This window comes from Notothenia rossii (genome assembly GCF_949606895.1).
Source record: "Notothenia rossii genome assembly, chromosome: 8".
Taxonomy (NCBI): domain Eukaryota; kingdom Metazoa; phylum Chordata; class Actinopteri; order Perciformes; family Nototheniidae; genus Notothenia; species Notothenia rossii.
Genome location: NC_136906.1, coordinates 58,987,960 through 59,008,834, shown reverse-complemented (window position 1 = coordinate 59,008,834; position 20,875 = coordinate 58,987,960). Strand labels below are relative to the sequence as shown.

Here is a 20,875-nt window from a genome sequence, read left to right as displayed (position 1 = left end):
AGATGTTTGGGGACAATTAGTACAGGAGGCTGCAATCTAGCGTACCGTGGGGCAACACGGCTGAGGGTGAGACACTGAAAGTGATTTGCATGGTTGCCGTGTTAAAGAAATTGCTCGCGTCTATCATCTTCAACGGGCCCGGTGCTCAGGAGACGGGAAAATGAGAGGTAAATTGTGTTTGGTTTAATTGGCCTTTTCTCTGCTGAAAAGCGCATTGGATACACGTTTCATAATGACTGCATTGAATGGACTCTTCTTTGGCACCTAGATCTGTATCTTCAGATGTTCTCTAAGGTGTTTTGATAGATAGCATGAGGTGCAGGGTTGCAGGAAGTTTAGGGAGACTGGGGGAATCACGCTGCAGAGGTCATGAACCAGAATCAACTCACATTGTTGCGAGATTAGATTTTGCACACTTAAGCTACCATGATAGCCTACTTTTTTTTCCATCACTGTTTTCCCCGACTCGCCTTTTCTGTCTAAAGTACATCGGGGATGATGCTTAACGCCTGGGGATATAAGATAATCACTGATTTATTCTCTCTTCGAGAGCTAGTGAGGAAGGCGCTGTGCCGCGCTCCGCGAGTCTCTACGTGGAAGTCTGCTCCATGATGTTTGATGTGTGTTCACCTGCTTGCGTATGCTAGGGCGGATCCACCTGCTATCAGTCCTTTTTTATTTTCAGTTAGTTAGTCTCTGTGATCACCCTCCTTTTAAAACCACCGCCCATACCTGCCAGTAATTGCATAGAGGTCAAACTAGTAGGCAGAATTTAACAGCGATGTATTCTTTATATATTTTTTCCCTTTATTTGTCTTTTTCTTTTTTTGCCCTGCTTGGCCCCCTTTCCTCCCAGTGAATTCTGGGAGATGAATGCTGAAGGTCCGCTCGTTGCTCACTAGGTCCAATTAGAAGACAGCAGAGCGATGGGGACCCCGCTGCTGTGTGTGGCTCATTAAAGGAATAGAAACACACACACACGCATGCAGTTTCTACAAGGATCTCTTAATCTTTTTCTCACACATCATGCACACATCCACAAGGAAATTAAGTTACTTTCATACTTAAGAGTCTGTCAGCTCTGTTGCATCCACTTACATTGTTATAGAACACGAGAGGATTTTCAATGCCGAAAAGTTCCCCCCCAATCATCAACATGACAAACTCATTCCAGCACTGTCAGGATTTGTGTTCCTTTCACCGTTGACGGAGTGTGTGCAACACTCCATTACGACTTTCTCTATGAATGTTTCATGCACGACACTATGTACAAAGAGCTACTTCCATTAGACTTCTCTGCGTGAACGTGTTTGTAGATGTTTGCAATTTCATGTCTGTAGGTCATGTGTGTTTGCGAGTGTGTGTTTGTGTGCGTTCGGGGGCAGTTTGTGTCTCAGTGTGTGAGAGACGGGAGCTAGCTCCAGGGGGTTTTCAACCACAGGGGGTTTTGTAATAGATGTCCCCTATGCCTCACAATACAGCTTATAGAGATCCTCCGGGAATGCTTGTATATGTGTGTTTGTGTGTGTGTGTGTAAACCTGCTGTCTTGTCAGCCTCTGCTGTCACGGCGGGGGTACTCAGACACCAAGGGGCAAGCAAACAGCACACATCCGTTACACACCCAAAGAAACAGATGCGCACAGGGCAGCAGTTTGTTTGTGAGCTGACCAGCAGGACGTCACAGAGGCTCGAGGTGGTACAGCCTCGCCTCCTGCTGAGCTGCCTCCAGAGATGGCTGACTGGTTATAAGGCGACACATTTCCGTCCGACTGAGAGCTCAAACTTACATCTGAAGCGACAAAAGTGACACTACCTGGGCCCCAGACGATCTTCAAAACACTTCATTTTGTAGGAGGAAGTGGACGCGCTTCATTTATCTATATGTAGAATCTATAATATTTTCTTTTTTCACAGTGGATAACAAAAATATTCACGAAAAAAAATGTATTTACAACAAACTTAAGTAATACTTACTTCATAAAAGGGCGAAAAAGGAATAGAAAAGGGACAAATAAGAGAGTATATTGTGCAATCTATAAAATAGGTCAGAACAGAATTTACTCACAGAGCACACTTATGCATATTTGGGGGCCAAAATACCTCTGGGAAATATTTGATAAATGTGTTTTCTTCAATTGTGAAGTTTAATATTAGGAAACAATATTATTAAAATGAAATCCTTATAATATTTTCTCCTTATTATTTTCATTGTTTTATAGAGACCTAAGGTCTTATTAAAAATATCCATTACAATAACACTTCAAATCAGATAAGTCACAGCATCCCATTTGTCTTTTTTGTATTATTAATATCATCGGCAATAAATATGAAGCTCATCCCTGCAGTAGAGCTTCCACTTCAGAAGACATTTTAAGGTTGGAAGTCGGGTTCTCCGCCTTAAAGGGGCCCTATTATGCTTGTTGGGGTTTTCCCATTCCTTTAGTTTGTTATCTAGGTAGTTGTGCATGTAAAAGGCTGAAATCCAAAAGTTCCCTCGATAGTGAGTTTCTCTCCCACACAATCCTGAAACGCCTCCATTGGTCTCCCTTGTTTACGTCCTTAACATAGTGACATCACTTTGTAACAGTCACACTTCTATTGGCTAGTGCTCCAACACATTTTAAGTGATAGGCTAAGGGGCGAGACATCTCTGAGCGGTTGACCAATCACAACAGAGCCGGCCAACCAACCAATCAGAGCAGACTTGGCTCTGGTTTCAGACAGAGGGTGAAAAGAGGTGCTGCAGCATGAGAAAAATAACACAGTAGAAGCTCAAAAAACAAATATGAACCTGAAAATGAACATGATAAGGCCCCCTTTAATCATCTCAACGTTTACCCTTAATATATATGGTATGACTTTTAAGGCGATTGGCCTGGAGTTTACCTGCTAATCATGATACTGGCATGTAGTCAGTTTACAAGGACAATGGGATTCATCATTAACCAAAATCCCAGGTACACTAAATGCTGCAGTTTCATGAATCGACTTAGACTCTCCTGAGGATTTTTCTCAGGAACAAATTAACGAAAAAACGAAATAGGTGATGAGGCTGATTGATAGTGCTAATGAATGCCAGTTCCAGCTAAATGCAAATGTTTAAATGCAATTAACTTTTAGCCAATCACTTCAGTCAAGATCATTTACTTCTAATTATAGAGCGTATCTTTGAGTTCAACATTACAATTGTGATTTTTTTTTTAAGCATTCCAGATGTTATTAATGGCGTACTCAAATCCAGATTATTATAATTATTATTTTAGTGAAGATGTAATCTATCCTGAGCAGATGCCAGAAGTCTTGCATGGATTATCAAAGTGGAACAGTTGGTACTAAATCCCGTGCCAAGACATTTTAAAACGTTGAGAGGTTGCTGTGAGATTCCACACTCTTGGTGGTGTTTAATTAACTTTTTTCCAGCACAACGGTTCTGGGAACAAAACTATTATAAAAGTCAAAGTTCTTTTGCCAGCACTTTTTTAAGTTACTCTATATCAGGCTCAGAAAGTTATAGCTTTTCCCTCTTTAAAAAAAACCTGTCACTTATTCGCTTCTGCATCACTCTCTTTTGGCCCACAGGATTATTTTTAACTCATGTTCCTCGTTGCCTTGCTTTAAATGTATCTTCTAACAATTTGGAATATGTCGTGATTAAGGTTTCATGAGAAGATAAATATTACATTCCCTGCTTACAGCATCTCAGAAGTCCCCTCCTTGTTAAGTGGCTCGCCTCATATACTTTTTAAGTTAAAATAAAACCCAGCCGACTCCAGTGGTCATTAGCACGATATTTTACAAGACACAACATCACACACTTAAAGTAGCTTTCAGTAATGTTTTAGTGCTTTTTTTTGCTTTTTCACCCTCTGACATTTGGGCAAAGGCTACAAATGTCACAGAGATATATGTTATGCACACACAGACATGAATGATACCATTTCATAAGATTCTCACAGACAGAAAATAATCATCATCCATCCATCCATCTTCTCCCGCTTATCCGTGGTCGCGGTTCCAATAATCATCATTTTGAAGTATTATCACTACACCCCATCAAATGAAGCTGTATGTTATACTGAATCATCATTTGAGTTGCACCTGGTGAGTTTCCCACTGTGGTGGTAATGAAGCTATGTAGTTGTGTGAATGTATCTTTGTATGAGTAAAAAGCACAGCGAGATAGCGTCTTTGCGCGAAAGGTCCCGCCCCTTGTCATTTCCCTGGAAGCGTTTCAGGCATTTTCAAGAGTGTTGGAGAGAAACTCCCTCTGGAGGTATCTTTGGGATTTTAGACTTTGCAGACCATTTACATGCTCAAAATGACAGGAAAGGGAAAGGCTCAAAAACATAATAGGGCCTCTTTAATTAAAGATGTATCTCAGAGACGCAACCTTTGATGTTCCATGGCAGTCATTTGTTCTGTTTCGTTTCTAGACTGTTAACAAAGCGCGCTAATGTTTCTCCTCCTGAGAACCTGTTGCTCCTATCAGTGACGGGTAAAGGATAATTGTATGGATCCATGTGTCTGCGTGCATGCAATTACTGTTAGTCCTCGTTACATGTGTGTGAGTACTGTGGGAGGGCTCAGACGTACAGCATATTTGAAATCATTTCTCCACTGGTTAATGATTACGTTTCAACTTTCATCCTCTTAAGGGACACTAAAACGAATGCTTAATTTGGTTTGCGCTCATTAGGAATTGGACCCGATGGGACCCGCCGGCTAATTTTAGAGATGTGAAGCTCCCAGCATCAGCCATTACATAACGCCTACATCGATTTGGCATTACAGCCTTGAAGTCGTAATAGCCTTTGACTCTGAGAAATACATCAAGATTGAAGAGGGAGCTCAAAATCTAGTCTACGGGGATAAAAGTGAATTGTCCAATTTATTTCCGACTTAACACATTCTCCATAGAAAGTCAATAGCATTCCATATTGAACCTTACTTATTGATTGTATTGTTGTATTTAGTGAGGTAAACTCAGTTTATTGATAAAGTTGTTAAGTCACGAACAACAGCTCAAACACAAGTCCTCCTAGATGTCGTCAATCAACAGCTATTCACAATGTGGATAACACATAATTACACCAGATAAAACATTAGAAAACATTGTTTAAGACGTATTAAGTTACTGAACCTTTGGGGGTTTCCATTGGCGGCAGAGCAAATTCATTGCAAACAAATTGAATTAAGTGAGCCTAACAAAGCAGAATGAAATTGTTTTATGAAAATAAAATGTGCACGACTTCATAACAGAGATCTCTAGAGGACAACAAGTGGGGATCTGCATCAATTCGCAATGAAGATGTTATGGGATGTCTGTGTTGTTCACAGCCACAGGGCAGCAAACATTACAATGTATATGAAGTATGAAATAATAAATGAGGAACAGCACAATAAACAAATAAAACATTTTAAAGCACAAAAACAAAAGCATAACATTGGACATATGTATTTTGCTGCTTGCTTTAGCTTGTTGCAAAGTTCTCTTGTAATCACATCTTGGATGCAAGCCCAGAATGAGAATGTTCTTGGTATTTGGTTTAAACATCAAACAATCTTTATATCACTGGATTTAGCCTTACAGTATGTACAGTATGTATATCTACTCTCTACTTTAATCAATCAATCAGGCCGAAATAAAAAATAATGAATAGTTGCAGCTTAAAAAGTGAAACTGCATGTGTAAAGTGCAACTATGAAAGTGATTCTAAAGTATTAAATAAGATCCTAAATTAACAATGTACTTATGATCCTGCTATTTTAGAAATGCAGCCCAATTTACTCGGATTTCTTTGTTTAACTGTTCATTTTGCATCATGAATCATGCCTTTAACAGTCTCTAAGTAAGACAAATGTTTTGTTTAGAGTACCAGTCTCTGCAATATCTTGTAATCCTCAGTGAAATGGAGCCCTTTCCATTCCTGTCCTGACTGCCCCCCCCCCCCGGCTCTCATCTTCTCTCTGCCTCTTCTTTCGTCACGGCTTTCAGCTTCTCTCACCACCACATCCACTTGAATTCCTGAGTCCCTCTTTGAAGGGGAGAACCACAAACCATAACTCTGAGCTCTAATCTCTGCTCCAATTTCACCTGCAGGATGGCATGCTCTTTTTTTCTTTTTGCTCACCTCAAATGTGTCTCTCACCCACCACCCGCAGTCTTTCTGCTACGCTGCCTAGTGTGTGTGTACATGAGTGTGTGTTTGTCACAGGGCTTCCCTGATGACCTTGTACACTGCGGCAGGGGGGTGATTAAGGATCAGGGCCAAAGACCATTTCCTTTTCCATGGGAAGATGAATGACCCTGTTTGGAAGTGGCTGCCTATGGCCTCGGGGCAATTAGAGTTGGTGTGAGCCAGCAACCCTCGCTGCTCTGTGTACAAAAGCAGGTCCTTGAGAAAGGGAGAAATACTCAGGCACACAACCCATTCTGCTGAAACCAGCACACAGCGGCAAGGGTGGACAAATTAAATGCATTTTATTTTATTTTCAACCCCCGTCCAAGCTGTTTTCCTTTTTGCTCCACCTCTCACGCTCACCTTTTTTCATTTCCCCATAAACCTGGAAAGACCCAGACAAATGTGCTGACTACAGGAGGCCGCTAAGAAAGGCCCACCGAGGGTGCTCATTCGAAATATCAATATTTGATCTAGGAAATCATTTAGCGCGTGGCATCGGCCCTACACGATGATTCTGGAGCTCATTCCGTTGTCATTTATCTGCTTAGTCGCTGACGAAGGTTAACAGCGGGACTTCTTAGCACTCCTTTTGTTTGCTTTCATCATCTTAGAATGTTGTTACTAATGAAGAACAAACATCGCAGTCAAAGGTTTTATTAGAATCACAACTGAGTTATTTTTAACCTACTTCTGTGCTGCCAGTTCCTTGCCCCTCTCCCTTCATCATTTGTTTCTCGGATAAATCATCTTATCTGTCCCAGAGTGTCCAAAAAGAGTTGTGGCAGCCTATTGATAGGGATATGGCCTAGTGCCATTGATTCCCCTTGTAATACAAGCCTCTCCCTTGTCGGCCTGTCAAAGCTCAGATCGGACATGATAACGCGCGCTTCAGACAGCCGTCAATAGAAAGGCGAAGCTTCCGCCATGGAGATGACTATCTCTTTCTGATAGGAGGGCTGGTGGAGTGGGAGCTACAGTGAGATAGAGAGAAAGAGGAGCCAGGAACGGGAGTCGCTCTGACCTCTGATTTCTGTCACTTTTCTGGGCCATTTCTGAAAATAGTCCGCTGTGCGTTGCCTCATCTATAACATGTGGGAAAATATGTGCAAGGTGGCGAAGGAGCACCTCAGGGAAGAAGAAGTTGCTTTGAATCGAGTCTTTGATTTGCCCTTGCCTCGCCGCCGCCGTCGTCACTTTGATCTCTGAACATGCAACCACATTGGATATCCATGGCAACTGGCTGCCAGCATGAGTCGCTCGAGGAAAATGGATTTGTTTGGGGTTTATTCCCATCAGACACACACACAACAAATCTGCCATTGGGCATCCTGGCATTGTAAATAAAGCAAATTGGGTTTGATAGCGGGGCTTTATAATGGGGATCTATAATGTTGTGTCTCTTATTCTCAAAAGGCTTTGTTTCTCAGTGTTCCCCTCAGCCTCCGGGCACAGAAACATGTGAAGGTCATTCGTTGTGATAAGTCCGTGGTGCGTTCAGGGGCAACCTCCCGCACCCTCCCTGCTATGACTCACTGTACGGTACTTATGTACGCATGTGTGTTTAGATTCCCCTCTCCCCTCCAACGCGCAGCACTGTTCATATTTCATGTCATGTGTGTAACCTAGGCGGCGTTTTAGACCTGACTCTGCTTTTTCTGACCCCGGGGGAAAACTATAGAGTCGTCGAGCACATCACGTCTTTCTTCTTCTCACCCTGCTGAGCACAAGCCGCTGCTTTGATGTGACCGATCCAATCACCGTCATGCTCAGCAGAATATTCCTCCGCAGACGCAGCAGATGTTCCCGGTTACCGGCCGTGCATTTGAAGACTTTTATTCCAAGTTCTCTGTTTGATTGAACCTCAGATGATCAGAGATGGTAAAAGTACACACATCCTTTCCTCAAGTAGAAGTACAGATACTCGTGTTTAAAAATACTCTTGTCAAAGTAGAAGTACTGACTCAACTTCTTTACTCAAGTAAAAGTAAAGAAGTATGGGCTTCGAAATGTACTTAAGTAAAAATTACCCATAACTCCCATCTTTTTTAAAGAGTACCTGACCTCCCTTTATATTAATAGAACAATAATGTCATTGTTAGCTAATGAATGTTTGTTTCCATGCTGAACAACGGCAACATGAAAACGTTTTCATTGGTCCCTCTTCTTTAGAGAAGACCAGGAAATGATGGATACACGGATCGTGTTCAAATCAATAGGCACGCAATGACTCTAAATAATAATGATCACGCCACCAAACACACATTCAAACTAAAGGAACCAGCCTGTTAGGAAAATGTAGAAAGTACAGGTGTTTATGTTCAAAATGTAAGAAGTAAAAGTAAAAAGTAGTCAGAAAAATAAGTAGTGGAGTAAAGTACTGATACCAGAAAAATGTACTTAAGTACAGTGACGAAGTATTTGTACTCCACTATTTCCCACTTCTGCAGACGATGGATGTAAACACACAATCTAATGATGAGTTATTTCAAGAATTAGCTGGGGAAAAAATCACTTTTTCTGTAGTTGAAGTTGAAGTTGAAGTATGGCATAGTCTTAGAAAGTCTCAGTTTGCCATGAGGTGATTACAATTTCACCATCTGTGGAACACAAGTGATACTGCGTCATATCTTGTTTAAATTTAACTGTAAAGTCAGCGGGGGTTCAGCCATGCCATTTTATCATCTGCAGGTGTGAAGAGAGGGTGTGAGTGCACCTGCATGCTCATTATAATATGGAAAGCCTCAGTAGTTAAGCACATTGAAAACCATTTGAAATAATGAACACAAGTGATAGAAACTAAGTAAATCATGCATGTTTTCCTGGCTCTCAGTTTTATGCTTCAAACTAGGTGGATTGTGAAAACATTTCAAAGTGTGACTGGGCTTAAGTGAATATTAGATTTTATTTGTTCTTAGAAGAAATCTGCCCCATACCGGTTGCATGTATCTGCTTGATGCAGCAGAACGTGGCAGCCTGCAGTGAAACCGCTGCTCCTCTAATATGGCTGAAAGGGTGAAAAGCCTTGATGTTCTTATTGTCACTGATAGTTTTTAAGGACACATATCTTGCCAAAATATTACACATATGTTGAAATGAAAGGATACACTCACATATTGTCAAGTCTAGCTTAATACAACACAATATGTACACTTAGAATAGTGTTTTTTTGCCTTACCTGACCCTGTAGCTATCCGCTCCTTATGTTCTTTCAATAAAGTAAGAGAGAATCCAAAGCCGAGGTCTGTTTACAAATTGATTTCAGCTTTAGCTTGTATAAGGCTGCAGCAGCCTTGTACAATCCTTTCGAGGTAAACCCTTATTTTTGTGGGTTTAATTCCTGAACAATAGAGAAAATGTCAATACATAAGAATTGTGTTTGTTTATTTTACTTTTATACATTTTCATTTATTTTTCAGTTTACCCAATTCTAATATACAGTATATATTTTTTTTTGTTTTTACCTTTTTATTTCCTGTTTATTAGGTTATTGAGGTTTTCTGTTTTTTTTTACTGGGAATAGGTTGTAAAATTAAAGAAATATTTATCCGTACATTTTTTTTTAAAGAAGAGGAGCTATTTAAGTGATGAAAAGAAAAACAATTGAAGCGAAAAAAGTACTCAGAACTTGCTCAGAATACATATTGTATGGGAGTATTGATTAAAGATAGACTTGAAAACATTTTTTTTTTAAATAAAACTCACTTTAATTAACATTTTACATGAATAACCAAAGCAGTCCTTCCAAACAACTTGTCTTTGTAATATAAATTAAGTCTTTGCTGAAAGGCACAGTGGTCTTTTTTGGTAAAGTGTTGGTTTCCCAAGCTTCCATTTTATTGTTAATCAATCCTGCAGCCTCTTTGTTCATTCTGAGGTCAGGCCTGACTGGTGATGGAGCGTGCATCCATTCAGCAGCTGAGGTAATTGCAGCTCCGCTTGTTAATGCTATCTGCATTGCTGCTGGCCGATTCACGACCCAGAATCCCTGACGAAACATCCCAGAAGCTTTGTCGTAACAGAAGCACCCAGCATCTTTGCGCCTTCTCTGCTTTGTCAGTGTCTTCGCCATCACTTGTGAAACTACAAGCTGTGTGTTCTGAGACCGCTCTCCCACGAAGGCTGTCTATCCCCATCGACCGTCGGCGTGATCCTTTTAGTTGATGTGCTGAAGTGGTCAGAGGTAAAGGCTGTTTTAATGAAGTCTGCCTATTGATTTGGCCGTGGCGTTTGCTTGTGGCGTTAGGAATTTGCGCATCACTCGAAGGCAGGGTAATCAGGATAATCAGGCACGACGCACATAGCCTCTGAGTTTTTATGTTCTGGAATTGTCCCGTATTATAGACAAAGGAAGTAGAAGGCATGCATATATTAGAGCTTCCCACACACACACACACACACACACAGAACAACTGCCTGTAAATCCCGCCACCAACTCTTAAAAATGACGTTTGTTGAGAATAATTACAGCGAAAATGAAATCACTTTGCTGCCAAAATATGTCCCACTCTATGTTATGGAGATTTACAGAGAGAATTGGATTTCCCCAGCTGTGAAATCAGTTTGTGTTGTCCCGCTGGCCAACCGCATCATTTTGCTATACCTCGCTGTAGGCTCCCATCGCTGCGTCTTTTCCGCTCCATGAGCACCCTTTGCATTTACAGCATCATGCTATACGTTATCATAGACGTCTCCGGTGGACTGGAAGAAGATTGTGAGCTGCGTGTCACTTCATCGGTTAAGCATTAGCACCGAACGCGAGAAAAATAGCACCCTAAACCCTTGATCAGCAGTGTGAACTGTTGTGACACTTAGAGATACATTGTGTGTTTATGAAAATGGATCAGCCGCTTATCTAGTGGATCTACAAATGTCTAACTTGGCACTTCAAAAGCCCTCTTGAATTTATTCGAGTGGTATCGTAGTCGTTTTGATTAGAGGGTCTCTTACTACGATGGTTTTCAGTCCAATGCAAGGTGAACACATTGACTCTTGAGTGTGTCCTTTCTGCCAATGAAATGTGACCTTTACAATACATCTGTCCTCCTCTTATCTCTGAATTGGCTTGAAGATGAAGTCCATAAGGATTGTTCAGCTGCAGCAGGGTTTTGGCCAGACAAGTCAAGAGGGCGTAGAGATTATCAATAGTTTCCGGGAGGCTTACCTCTGGGTTAAAAGCCGTGCCATTTGACATCACATTGATTGGCCATCCTAATCAACACCTTCTTCAACAGTCATAGAAATGTCAGTCCTTGTAGAAATGTTTCATGGAACTAGTCCCATTTGTCTGCTAAGTTTTTCCAAAATGCTCCATTTCATCTCAACTCAATGATAGTTGAATAATATTGCGTGATCACAATTATCTCCATGGCCTAATATCAACTCTGTGTTCCCCATAATACACTGATTCCAGGGTGAAGTGTACTCCAGGGGGTAATACTGCAAATTGTCAGAGGCTACACTCTGAGATTGTAACTAAACTAATTTGATGGGGGAATAATGATAATATTTTTTCAAATATATTAAATGTTTTAGACTTAAATTCAATATTCCTTCTGCAAATATCTTATTATTAATATTTATTTTTCAATTTCTCTAAATCCTAATTGCTCTTATTGTTTTTATACAGTATATGCACCATTATGTGTGAACGTGCTTGCACTAAAACGGATTCTGATTCTGATACATAAACTTATGTAAATGTTCATAGCCCAAGTTGAGTGTGTAGTTCAGGTACTGCAGGTATTTTCATGAATTTCCACATATACTCCAATAATAATAATAAATAATACATTTAATTTATATAGCGCTTCTCATCTGCCAAGACAAATCTCAAAGCGCTTCACAACAAAGGACACTGATGCAATTTGAGAGATTAAACCAATAATAATAATAATAAAAAATAATAACAAATTAAAATAAAAGTCGGAGATAGCGATAGAAATGGCAATACTCCAGGTGTACCATGCTCAAAGTTTATTGGAAGACCTGCCGAAAGAAGAGGGTCTTAAGGCCAATGTTCTGTACACAATCTGTGTAACATCTACGGTATAGAAGCAAAACTGTTTACCTATGTTACAAAACCTGATAGACTACTTGTAGGCTGACTATTTAAAAAGTGTTACCAAAACATGTTTGGCTGTTTTTAAGCCTTTATTATGATGTATAGACTGCAGGAAATGACGAACATAAAGATGCCACAAGGGTCCCTGGCCAGTTTTAACCAGGGGTGACTGCGGTCCATAAGTGATCTCCAAAGCTGCAGAGGAGCCTTCAAAAATATGAATATGAAATTACATCTATTTTAAATGTAAAATAACTCTTCTGTGTGATGATAAAGGGCCACTTCAGCTAAATTGATGGTTCCGAGGTGGTTCTTCAGAAAAAGAACCTTGGGAGCCACTGCTCTAATAAATGTGTTTTTAATTAAATCATGCTGCTTACATATACATGTATCCTGCAGTCTGACAGTCAAAGTGAAATCTGTCTCCCTTTCTGCTCACTTGTTGGGATGTGCTGCATGGATACTATAAGCAGCATTTAGGGAGTCTGATGATCATAGCAGTTTTTTCTTCACCCCGCACCGCAGGGGGACACCGTATATAATATGAATGAATGCAAATTTCTACAGAATTATTTGACATGAGAAGAGTCTCTACAACTTAAATATCTCATTAGAGAATGTAATGAATCCGTTTATTCAACGGATTTTATTTTCTGTATGCATGAGAAATGGTAGACATTACAAATGTATTACGGTGCTCTTAAGAAGATGTCTTTATATCTCTCTCACTGTATTGCCATGTGTTGCTGCAGCCTTCATCAATCATGCAGAAACTACATGAGTCGAGATTTCTCTAATCCCTTACAGACACCCAGTTCCTTGTTAACATAACGTGTAGAAATTCACTTCCTTGGAGAAATGTAACCTTGTTATATATATGCATAAAAACATCATTCAGATTTCACCCGTGTTTGACTGGACATATTGGAAGTTTTGTTCAAATTGCCTTAACAACAGTTAAAAACAAATGTCCTTAGATTCGAATAAATAAAATCCGATTTGATTCCATTAGATAAAATACTCCATTTATTACAAATTGAAAATGTTTTAGTCACAGCAGCATGTAAAAAAAACGAAGAAAATATACATATTAATAATCTAATGATATATATCTATAGAGCGCACGTAGAAATACACAATATAAAAGTATACAGAATAATTTTAAAAAAAACGTAATATCCTAACCTATTACCAAATGAACTATAAACATCGGATAGATTAAACTTTGAATTTTATTTAGACAGGACAATACTGCTAGTTTTCGGTGTTACAAAGTGATGTCACTATGTTACAGAAGTAAATAAAGGAGTCGAATGGAGGCAATGTGTGTGGAAAAGAAACTCCCTCTGGAGGGAACTTGGGGATTTTAGCCTTTGTAGACCATTTACATGCACTAAACCTATATAACACGCTACAAGGAAGAGCATAAAATGGCGCCTTTAAATTGACATAATGAAGTGTGTGTCTGCAGGTTGTATTTACCAAATAAACAAGCTAGCTAAAATGATAATAACAGATTGTCTATTCAGCATAATGTCGCATTTAAAACTGATTGGTGTGTAAGACTCTGCTAAGCCGCTGCATCCAAGGCAGTGGAAATATCTGCTCTGAGAGGCTGCCGGCATCAGCTGCAGAGAGACGCTGCATGAATGGGCCGGAGAAAGGCAGTGCTTTCAGCTGATGCTCGGCTGTGGAGATGGTCTCACGCTGAAATTGCTGGAACAGACTTTGAAGTGGCTCTGCTTTTTCATCTCTTCTCTGTCTGTGTCCCTGCCTCTCACATCTGCCGCTATCATAATAACAAGCAATAACCCTCTTTCAGCGATAACCAAGACTTTTACGCCTCTAATGTTGCTTCAATAAATAGTCTTGTTTACCAAGGGGCCATATTTTACAGCAATTTAGTCTAGAGCCTCCCCTGCTTCGTTTCTTTCCTCCTCGTGTTGGAGTACAGTACATAATATGGTGCATTATGCATACAAGCAACAGACATGCATTAGCACATTATCAAATGTAGTGATACAGAAAATGGCACAGTCCATCACACATCACAGCACGCATTAGGAGTGTGTGTGTGTGTGTGTGTGTGTGTGTGTGTGTGTGTGTGTGTGTGTGTGTGTGTGTGTGTGTGTGTGTGTGTGTGTGTGTGTGTGTGTGTGTGTGTGTGTGTGTGTGTGTGTGTGTGTGTGTGTGTGTGTGTGTGTGTGTGTGTGTGTGTGTGTGTGTGTGTGTGTGTGTGTGTGTGTGTGTGTGTGTGTGTGTGTGTGTGTGTGTGTGTGTGTGTGTGTGTGTGTGTGTGTGTGTGTGGTAGAGGCGGACAGCTTTCTCCGGGCCCCGGTTGAAAGCAGCAGCTCAAGCATGGGGGCGCGTTTCATTAGTCTGTCAAACTCAATGATATTTAGAGCCCCACACCCTCGGCCAGGCCTGGAAAACTCAATCAGCGCTCTGATTTCATAACCCTGCTTGGTGACAGGGCTTATTTTATCACCCCGCTGATTCATTCTAATAAACGCTGGCTGCCCAGCGCACCACAGCTGAAATACTACCCCTCCCCACCCCCCTCTGTCCTCCACGGGTCGACCCGAAAAGACGGGGGGGAAAGGGAGGGGGCGGGATAAATCAGAATTGTGGGAACTGGAGTGTGCAGATAATCCATCGGCTGGTCCGGGGTGTAGCTAGCAAAGCCATCCGCCCTCTCCCTCCCTCCTGCTGCACCCTTTAGCACAAATCAGAAGCCGGGACATTGTTGATCTGCGAGGGCCTGCTGGGGCCATTGATTGTGGACGACAGAGGAGGAGAGGGCCGATAAATAATCCGGGGCAGAGTGCGGAGGGTGAAGGAAAACAATTATCTGCGGAGGTGGAAAGCACATAAAGTGAAGAATGATAAACACTGTGAAATATGATTGACTCCAAGTGATATATGGAAGCCGAAGGACAGGCGAGAGGTCTGTGTGTGTAGAGATATCCTTGGCTGTGTGAAATGAGGACTCGGTGTGCCTAACCACGTTTCCCTGTGCATGTGTGTCTTCCTCCACAGACGACTGATGACATTGTCTCGTCGGCGGAGTGCTCCAGCGATGACGAGGACCTGGAGGAGTGCGACTCCGGACATGCAGGTGGGATGGGTGTGTCAACTTGTGCTTGCTCTCAACCTGGTCTATTTCTCCTTATCTTTCTTTGATTTGCTATCCGAGGAGCTTCTCCTCTTAGCATCATGTCCCATGGGAGCTTCAAGTGTAACTTAAAAAAAAAAAAAAAAAGCCCTCCGAAAAGTAGCCACTGTGAGAAATATACACTAGTGTGAAGGGTTCTCAGTGTATATCCAAAGTTTAAAGAACTCTTTGGAGATGGATGAAAGCAGTAAAGAACTCCTATATCCTTAGCATGCTCTCTGTAGGAAGTTACCTGTAAAGCTTACATCTATAGTCAGTAGTCAAAGCTCACACCTTCCATCTCTGGAACAAGTTACACTTAGCTATGGGGCACTGGTTGCAGACATGAAGAAGCGTTGATACTAATTTTGTGTTCTCAGCATTCGGTGGAGAGCAAAACTTTACTCAACAAAGTACGAAATTAGTATCAAGCGTCATGTCGCCCGCACTGATGCTTCAAAATGTATCTGTCCTGTACTGGTTGATTTCCTCTTGCTGTGCGTGTGTGTGCGTCTCTCTTGACAGAGGATACATTTTGAGATTCTTTCGAGAACAAAGATGCTTTCAGCATAGATACTGTGATATGTAGCAGACTAACTGCAACAGAGCCTCTTCCTACCTTTTCCTTCCTCCTTCTTCTTCTTCTACTTCTTCTTGTACTCGTTTGTACCTCTGTTTCCTTCGTCGGAGGCTTGCCTTACCTGAAACATTCTAATAGAGAACAGATATCCTCGAATTTCTGTGCGCATCGTCTCTCTTCCCCTCCTCCCTTCACACACACACACACACACACACAAATACACACACACACACACACACACACACACACACACACACACACACACACACACACAGATCACTTTGTCATTGCATCAAAGTGATAAACTCAGTAGATTTTGAATTTAAAATCACAGCTAGAATTTAAACAGAAGATTTTAAAAAGGTGGTTATTTTGAGGCAACTTGGGTTTGGTCGACTTTTAAACAACAGCTGTCAATCACAGGGATGCCTGGCACATATACTCATAGTACGAAGAGAGCCAGGAGAGTGAGCACTATTAAAACTGGCTCAGTGTGTGAAAAGCGTCTCCCCATAGGCGCTGTGTAAATCATTAACAGCTCCAGCTATTTGATTGCTTCACTGTCCTTCAAAACGCCATCACAGTGGACTAATTGATGCCACGTTAATCTCCCTAAATACGGCTCATCCTAGCACCGAGCACATGTCCACTTTTCACTGCTAATAATAAGTCTAAATTGAAACAATGCGTTGCCCTTTCGCTTTGCTATCTCTGCTCGGAGAAAATAACAGATAATCGCCCGTTTATTTGTCTTTCTCGGAAATTAGGTTTTTTCCCGCCTACTTTTGTAGATATCCCGCGTAAGTCATTTTGCCTTTTTTCTTCCAATCTGTGGGAGAAACTCATTTACTTTGAAGCCTTATCACGCCATTTGTTTCCTTGAAATGATGACCACATTTAGGTCCTTCGCGCTCGTGGCTTTTAATGTGAAGAGAAAGCCATTTTCTCCGCGTCTCCGTGCAAGAATTGAGGTCCTTTATCTGCAAGCATGAGTTGCTCTCTTAAGTCAGAGATGAACTGAAATTGAATGGACACATTTCTGCAGCTCATGTGTTTTGTTTTTCATTTTCATTAGACTATAAAAAAGATCCCAAACCCAAGTATTCTCAAAAGTGGAAGTGCAACAAAGCGTAATGTAAGTTCACTAGAGAGAACATGGTACCCTCCCCTCATATAGTGGCAACATATGTAGTCATAAACACTCATACATACTGTACATTTCACCATGTGGACACAGAAATTCATATCCTCATTCCTTGCCCTGCTTTCAGTCGTATGAACAGTTGCATGACATGTTTGTTTCTTTTTCCGTTGCATTTTGGTTTGGATTTTCTCCTGTGATGCACATGTGAACATCTCTCCTCTGTATCGATTTGGACCCAGCTGTTGGGTTGCTTAGCTTTATTTTTGGTTGTTTTTCTTTTGGGGGGGCGGGTCGAGTGGGGTGATTTTTATTTTTTATTTTCTTGTGGTCGTTTGTTTTTATTTCTTTGGTGTCCTCCTCATCATCCGTCGTCCATCCTCCAAGCAAGGATAAAGCCCCTCCTCCCGTTTTTGCCTCATCTTGTGCCGCATGAACTTTTGGTGGTTGGAAAATTGCAAAGTTCTCCTCATCAAGTTTGTGTTGTTTATCATTTTTTTTGTGCCACATGGCTTCTAGAGAAACATCCTCCCCCCCCCCATTTTCGATACAACATAGGGAAATGAACGGCAACAAAATCTTTTCTTGCCATCATCCTTTTTTTGGCCTTGTGCAGGCAACCCCATTCTGTCTCAAGAAAGTTGTGTGTGAAAGAATGACTCCCTGTCTCCCCCTTCCGAGCGCTAACCCCTCCCCCCCCTCTCCTCTCCATTCCCAACTCACCCCTACCCCCCCCTCCTCACTCTTTCTTTTAGCCTTTCTGCATATACATGTCTGTTTGAATGCAGATGGCATAAAAAGACTTTTATTGCCACAAAGTATATCTGTTTTTCTATTCTATCTGTTGCTCCAAGTAGAAGGCATTTGTGGCATGCACACTGTACTGGACTGTACCGTAGCTCTATAGACTAACTTATAATCCTCTCCCCCAAAACTCCCCTGGCTTCTGCATGGATATGATTGGCATCCATTTTGTGTACTGCTTCCTCTCCACCCATAAGTGTCAGGCTAACCCCCCCAGCTGGCTTCTACTACATGTCGGTGTGTTCGGGGCCACAGTGGGGGTCCCGCGCCCCCGCCATGGCCCCGTTCAGCTCCTGTGTTTGTGCCTGCTGTGTGTCAGAGCTCCGTCTGCCAGCCTGTCTGTTGTCTGTGGTCGTCTCGTGTTGTCTGTGTTATTAAAAGAAACTGTTAAACCTTTCCTTCTCCCCTTTTATCCCACGCGAGTTCCACAAGAGGGCAAATAAGCAGTGTGCCGTGACAGTCCTCTGAATAACAAACATCAACATCACTTTAAGTCCAGCTCATGATAAAAGTACTCCCACTGATGGAAAATATGTTCAGTTGCATTCAGAAACAGCAAGATACCAATGTATGATTTCATTTCACAGTGATTAATAGTGTTGCAGCTTCTCATTACCGTGTAATCTGAGCAATTTCTGTGATTAATATGTAATTATCTTTTATTAATTGATGCAAATTATTTTTTGAAATGCAAAATCGAAATCTTTGATTTGTACATACCGTCCCTACAAGTTGCTTTAAATCCTTTAATCCATAGTGTTAGTCAGATCAGATGATACATTTAAATTAGAATAATATAAAAAAAAAGCCTAACTTGTACTTGAAATAAGTAATGCTAAAAATGGACGAATGCAGAGCAGACATTATATACAATAATTGTTATCAGAAAAAACATGGATGTTATAAACAGCATTAATAATGGCTTTGGCCCATCATCCCTTGTGGACATATCAATGGAATCATCGGTAACACCTGTTTGTCCAGCTACAGCTATTCAATATGTCGGCCAGGAGAAAGGTACATCACATTGGTTGCACTGTGCCATTTCCGGTTATAACAAAATCTAAAACAAAATTGGATGATAAGGAATCAAATGACTGAGCATAATATGAAAGGTGACAAGATAAGAGAATTCTCCCCCAATTCCACAGTTTAGCTGTTTTAAGCGTTTTAGGCTCTTTCAGCTCATTCTTTTGGTTTTATGGGCGGCAACCTAGTTTTCAACAAAGGTGTTGTTAACAATGTGTTGCACTGGGCCTAAAATGCCCCAAAATCAGGTTTACGAATAAGGGAAGATCGTCATCATAGTGAAAGAAAATCTATGTTGACTGTTGGAAGAAAGACTCCTGTAGATACATCCCCCTCCACACTGTGACTTTTTGCTGCACTATAATAATGTTGCTGCAGAGTGTAGATATACAGGTAGGTGTTTCAAATCTGTTTGATTTAACACAACATAGTCATTCCTCTAGTAGTAGACAGCCTCCAATAAATCTCTTTAACAGGGTAACTGTAGCACTCCCTTTGACAGTCAATGGATTGTTTAAAGATTGTGTGTTTTAATAAAAGGGCCGTGAATGGTCCTGCATGCGCCATTACCCTATCAGCCTTTGATGAAGTGGAGCACAGATCAAACAGGTCTAACATCGTATACATCTCTCTTCATCGCTTTGGCCTTGGTGGGTAAAGTTGCCAGTCTGTGGCTCAAATTGATGTTGAACTGCATGTTGTGAGATTTCTTCATTGCAGTATATTAAGAGCCCCGACACGTGCGGAGGTACAGAATAAAATATGATAGGGATGGATCACTGAGCTTCCTCGTGGCGTCAGCTATGGCTTTCATCAAGCCCCATCGGGCTATCTGTCACTTCAACACAGGCCTCGGATCAGTTTAAAGGTTATTCAGCTGACACATGTCCACCGAGTGCAGAGGTGCAGCCTAACGGCTGTACAGCAAATCGACCGTCTGACAGGGGCAGTCGCCACGCCGGCTGGAGACGCCAATTGAATCCACCAGACTGCGCCCAGCCCCATCATGACAGATTAAGAGCTATCTGCCATGCACCGTGGCTCCAGGACCCTCCTCCTGCAGCCAGAGGGTGGTCATGTGTCCTTACAGGGCAGACCTCTCTGCTGGCTGGACGTATAAACGGAATACTTTTAGAATGGAAATGAATTTTCCATCAGTGGGAAATAGGACCTCTCTTGGCCGGGGTGTGCATTGGCAAGATAAAGTAATTATCAGGGTAAAGTGCACGGCTTCTTAAGATACATGTTGCTCTGCCTTTGCACAGGACATCAACATAATCCCTGGCATGTCCCCAAAAATGTGTCCACACTGACAATCTGTGTTTTGCTGGCTCACTGATAATCACCTCCCTACCTGTGTTGGTGGAGACGAATGAATCTGCTACAGCAGGTGTCTGTGCACAATGCGCGCAGCCACAAGGAGATTTCAGGGCCCAAAACCACTGACTCACCCACAATTTGCAGCGTTGAAATCCCATTGACTCAGTTCATCCATGGCTGGTGCTGGTGCACCGGCTTTCCTCTTTTATGGTGTAGCGTAGTGAAATCCCTGACACACCGTGGGATTCATCTCCATTCGGAAGCCTCAGCAAACGCTGGATGGACACGGGGATCAGGCCGGGAGAGAGAAGAGAGAGAAAGTGCTGAGATTTCTGCATCTGTAGTTTTCAAGCTGCTTAGCTAGTCATTCAATCAGCCGCCTAAATAACTACATTTACTTAATTCCTCTTCAAAAGCGAGCTTGCAGCAGATAGTCTTTTTTAGAATGATGAAAAGCAGAATGCATGGAATTCAGTTTGTTTTTAATGCTCTCGTTTCTGTGGTTTAAAAAGATAGTATCAGGTTGTCTCATTGATTTGAAGGCTATTCAGTGAGCATTAGCGCATAAGCGACATTTATTAATCTAAAGTCCTGACTTCCTTT

The 20,875-nt window shown here is 41.5% G+C and overlaps 1 protein-coding gene across 2 annotated transcripts in view; it reads left to right on the top strand.

The window, feature by feature from the left end:
• Positions 1-20,875, top strand: part of nrxn3b (neurexin 3b) — a 332,817-nt gene that overhangs the window by 304,157 nt on the left and 7,785 nt on the right. The window contains exon 21 of one of the 2 annotated variants that reach the window (XM_079642411.1): positions 15,284-15,371. In XM_079642411.1, the coding sequence (XP_079498537.1) occupies positions 15,284-15,371 (88 nt within the window). The remainder of the gene's footprint in view (positions 1-15,283; positions 15,372-20,875) is intronic. The other variant, XM_079642410.1, reaches the window with a different exon arrangement.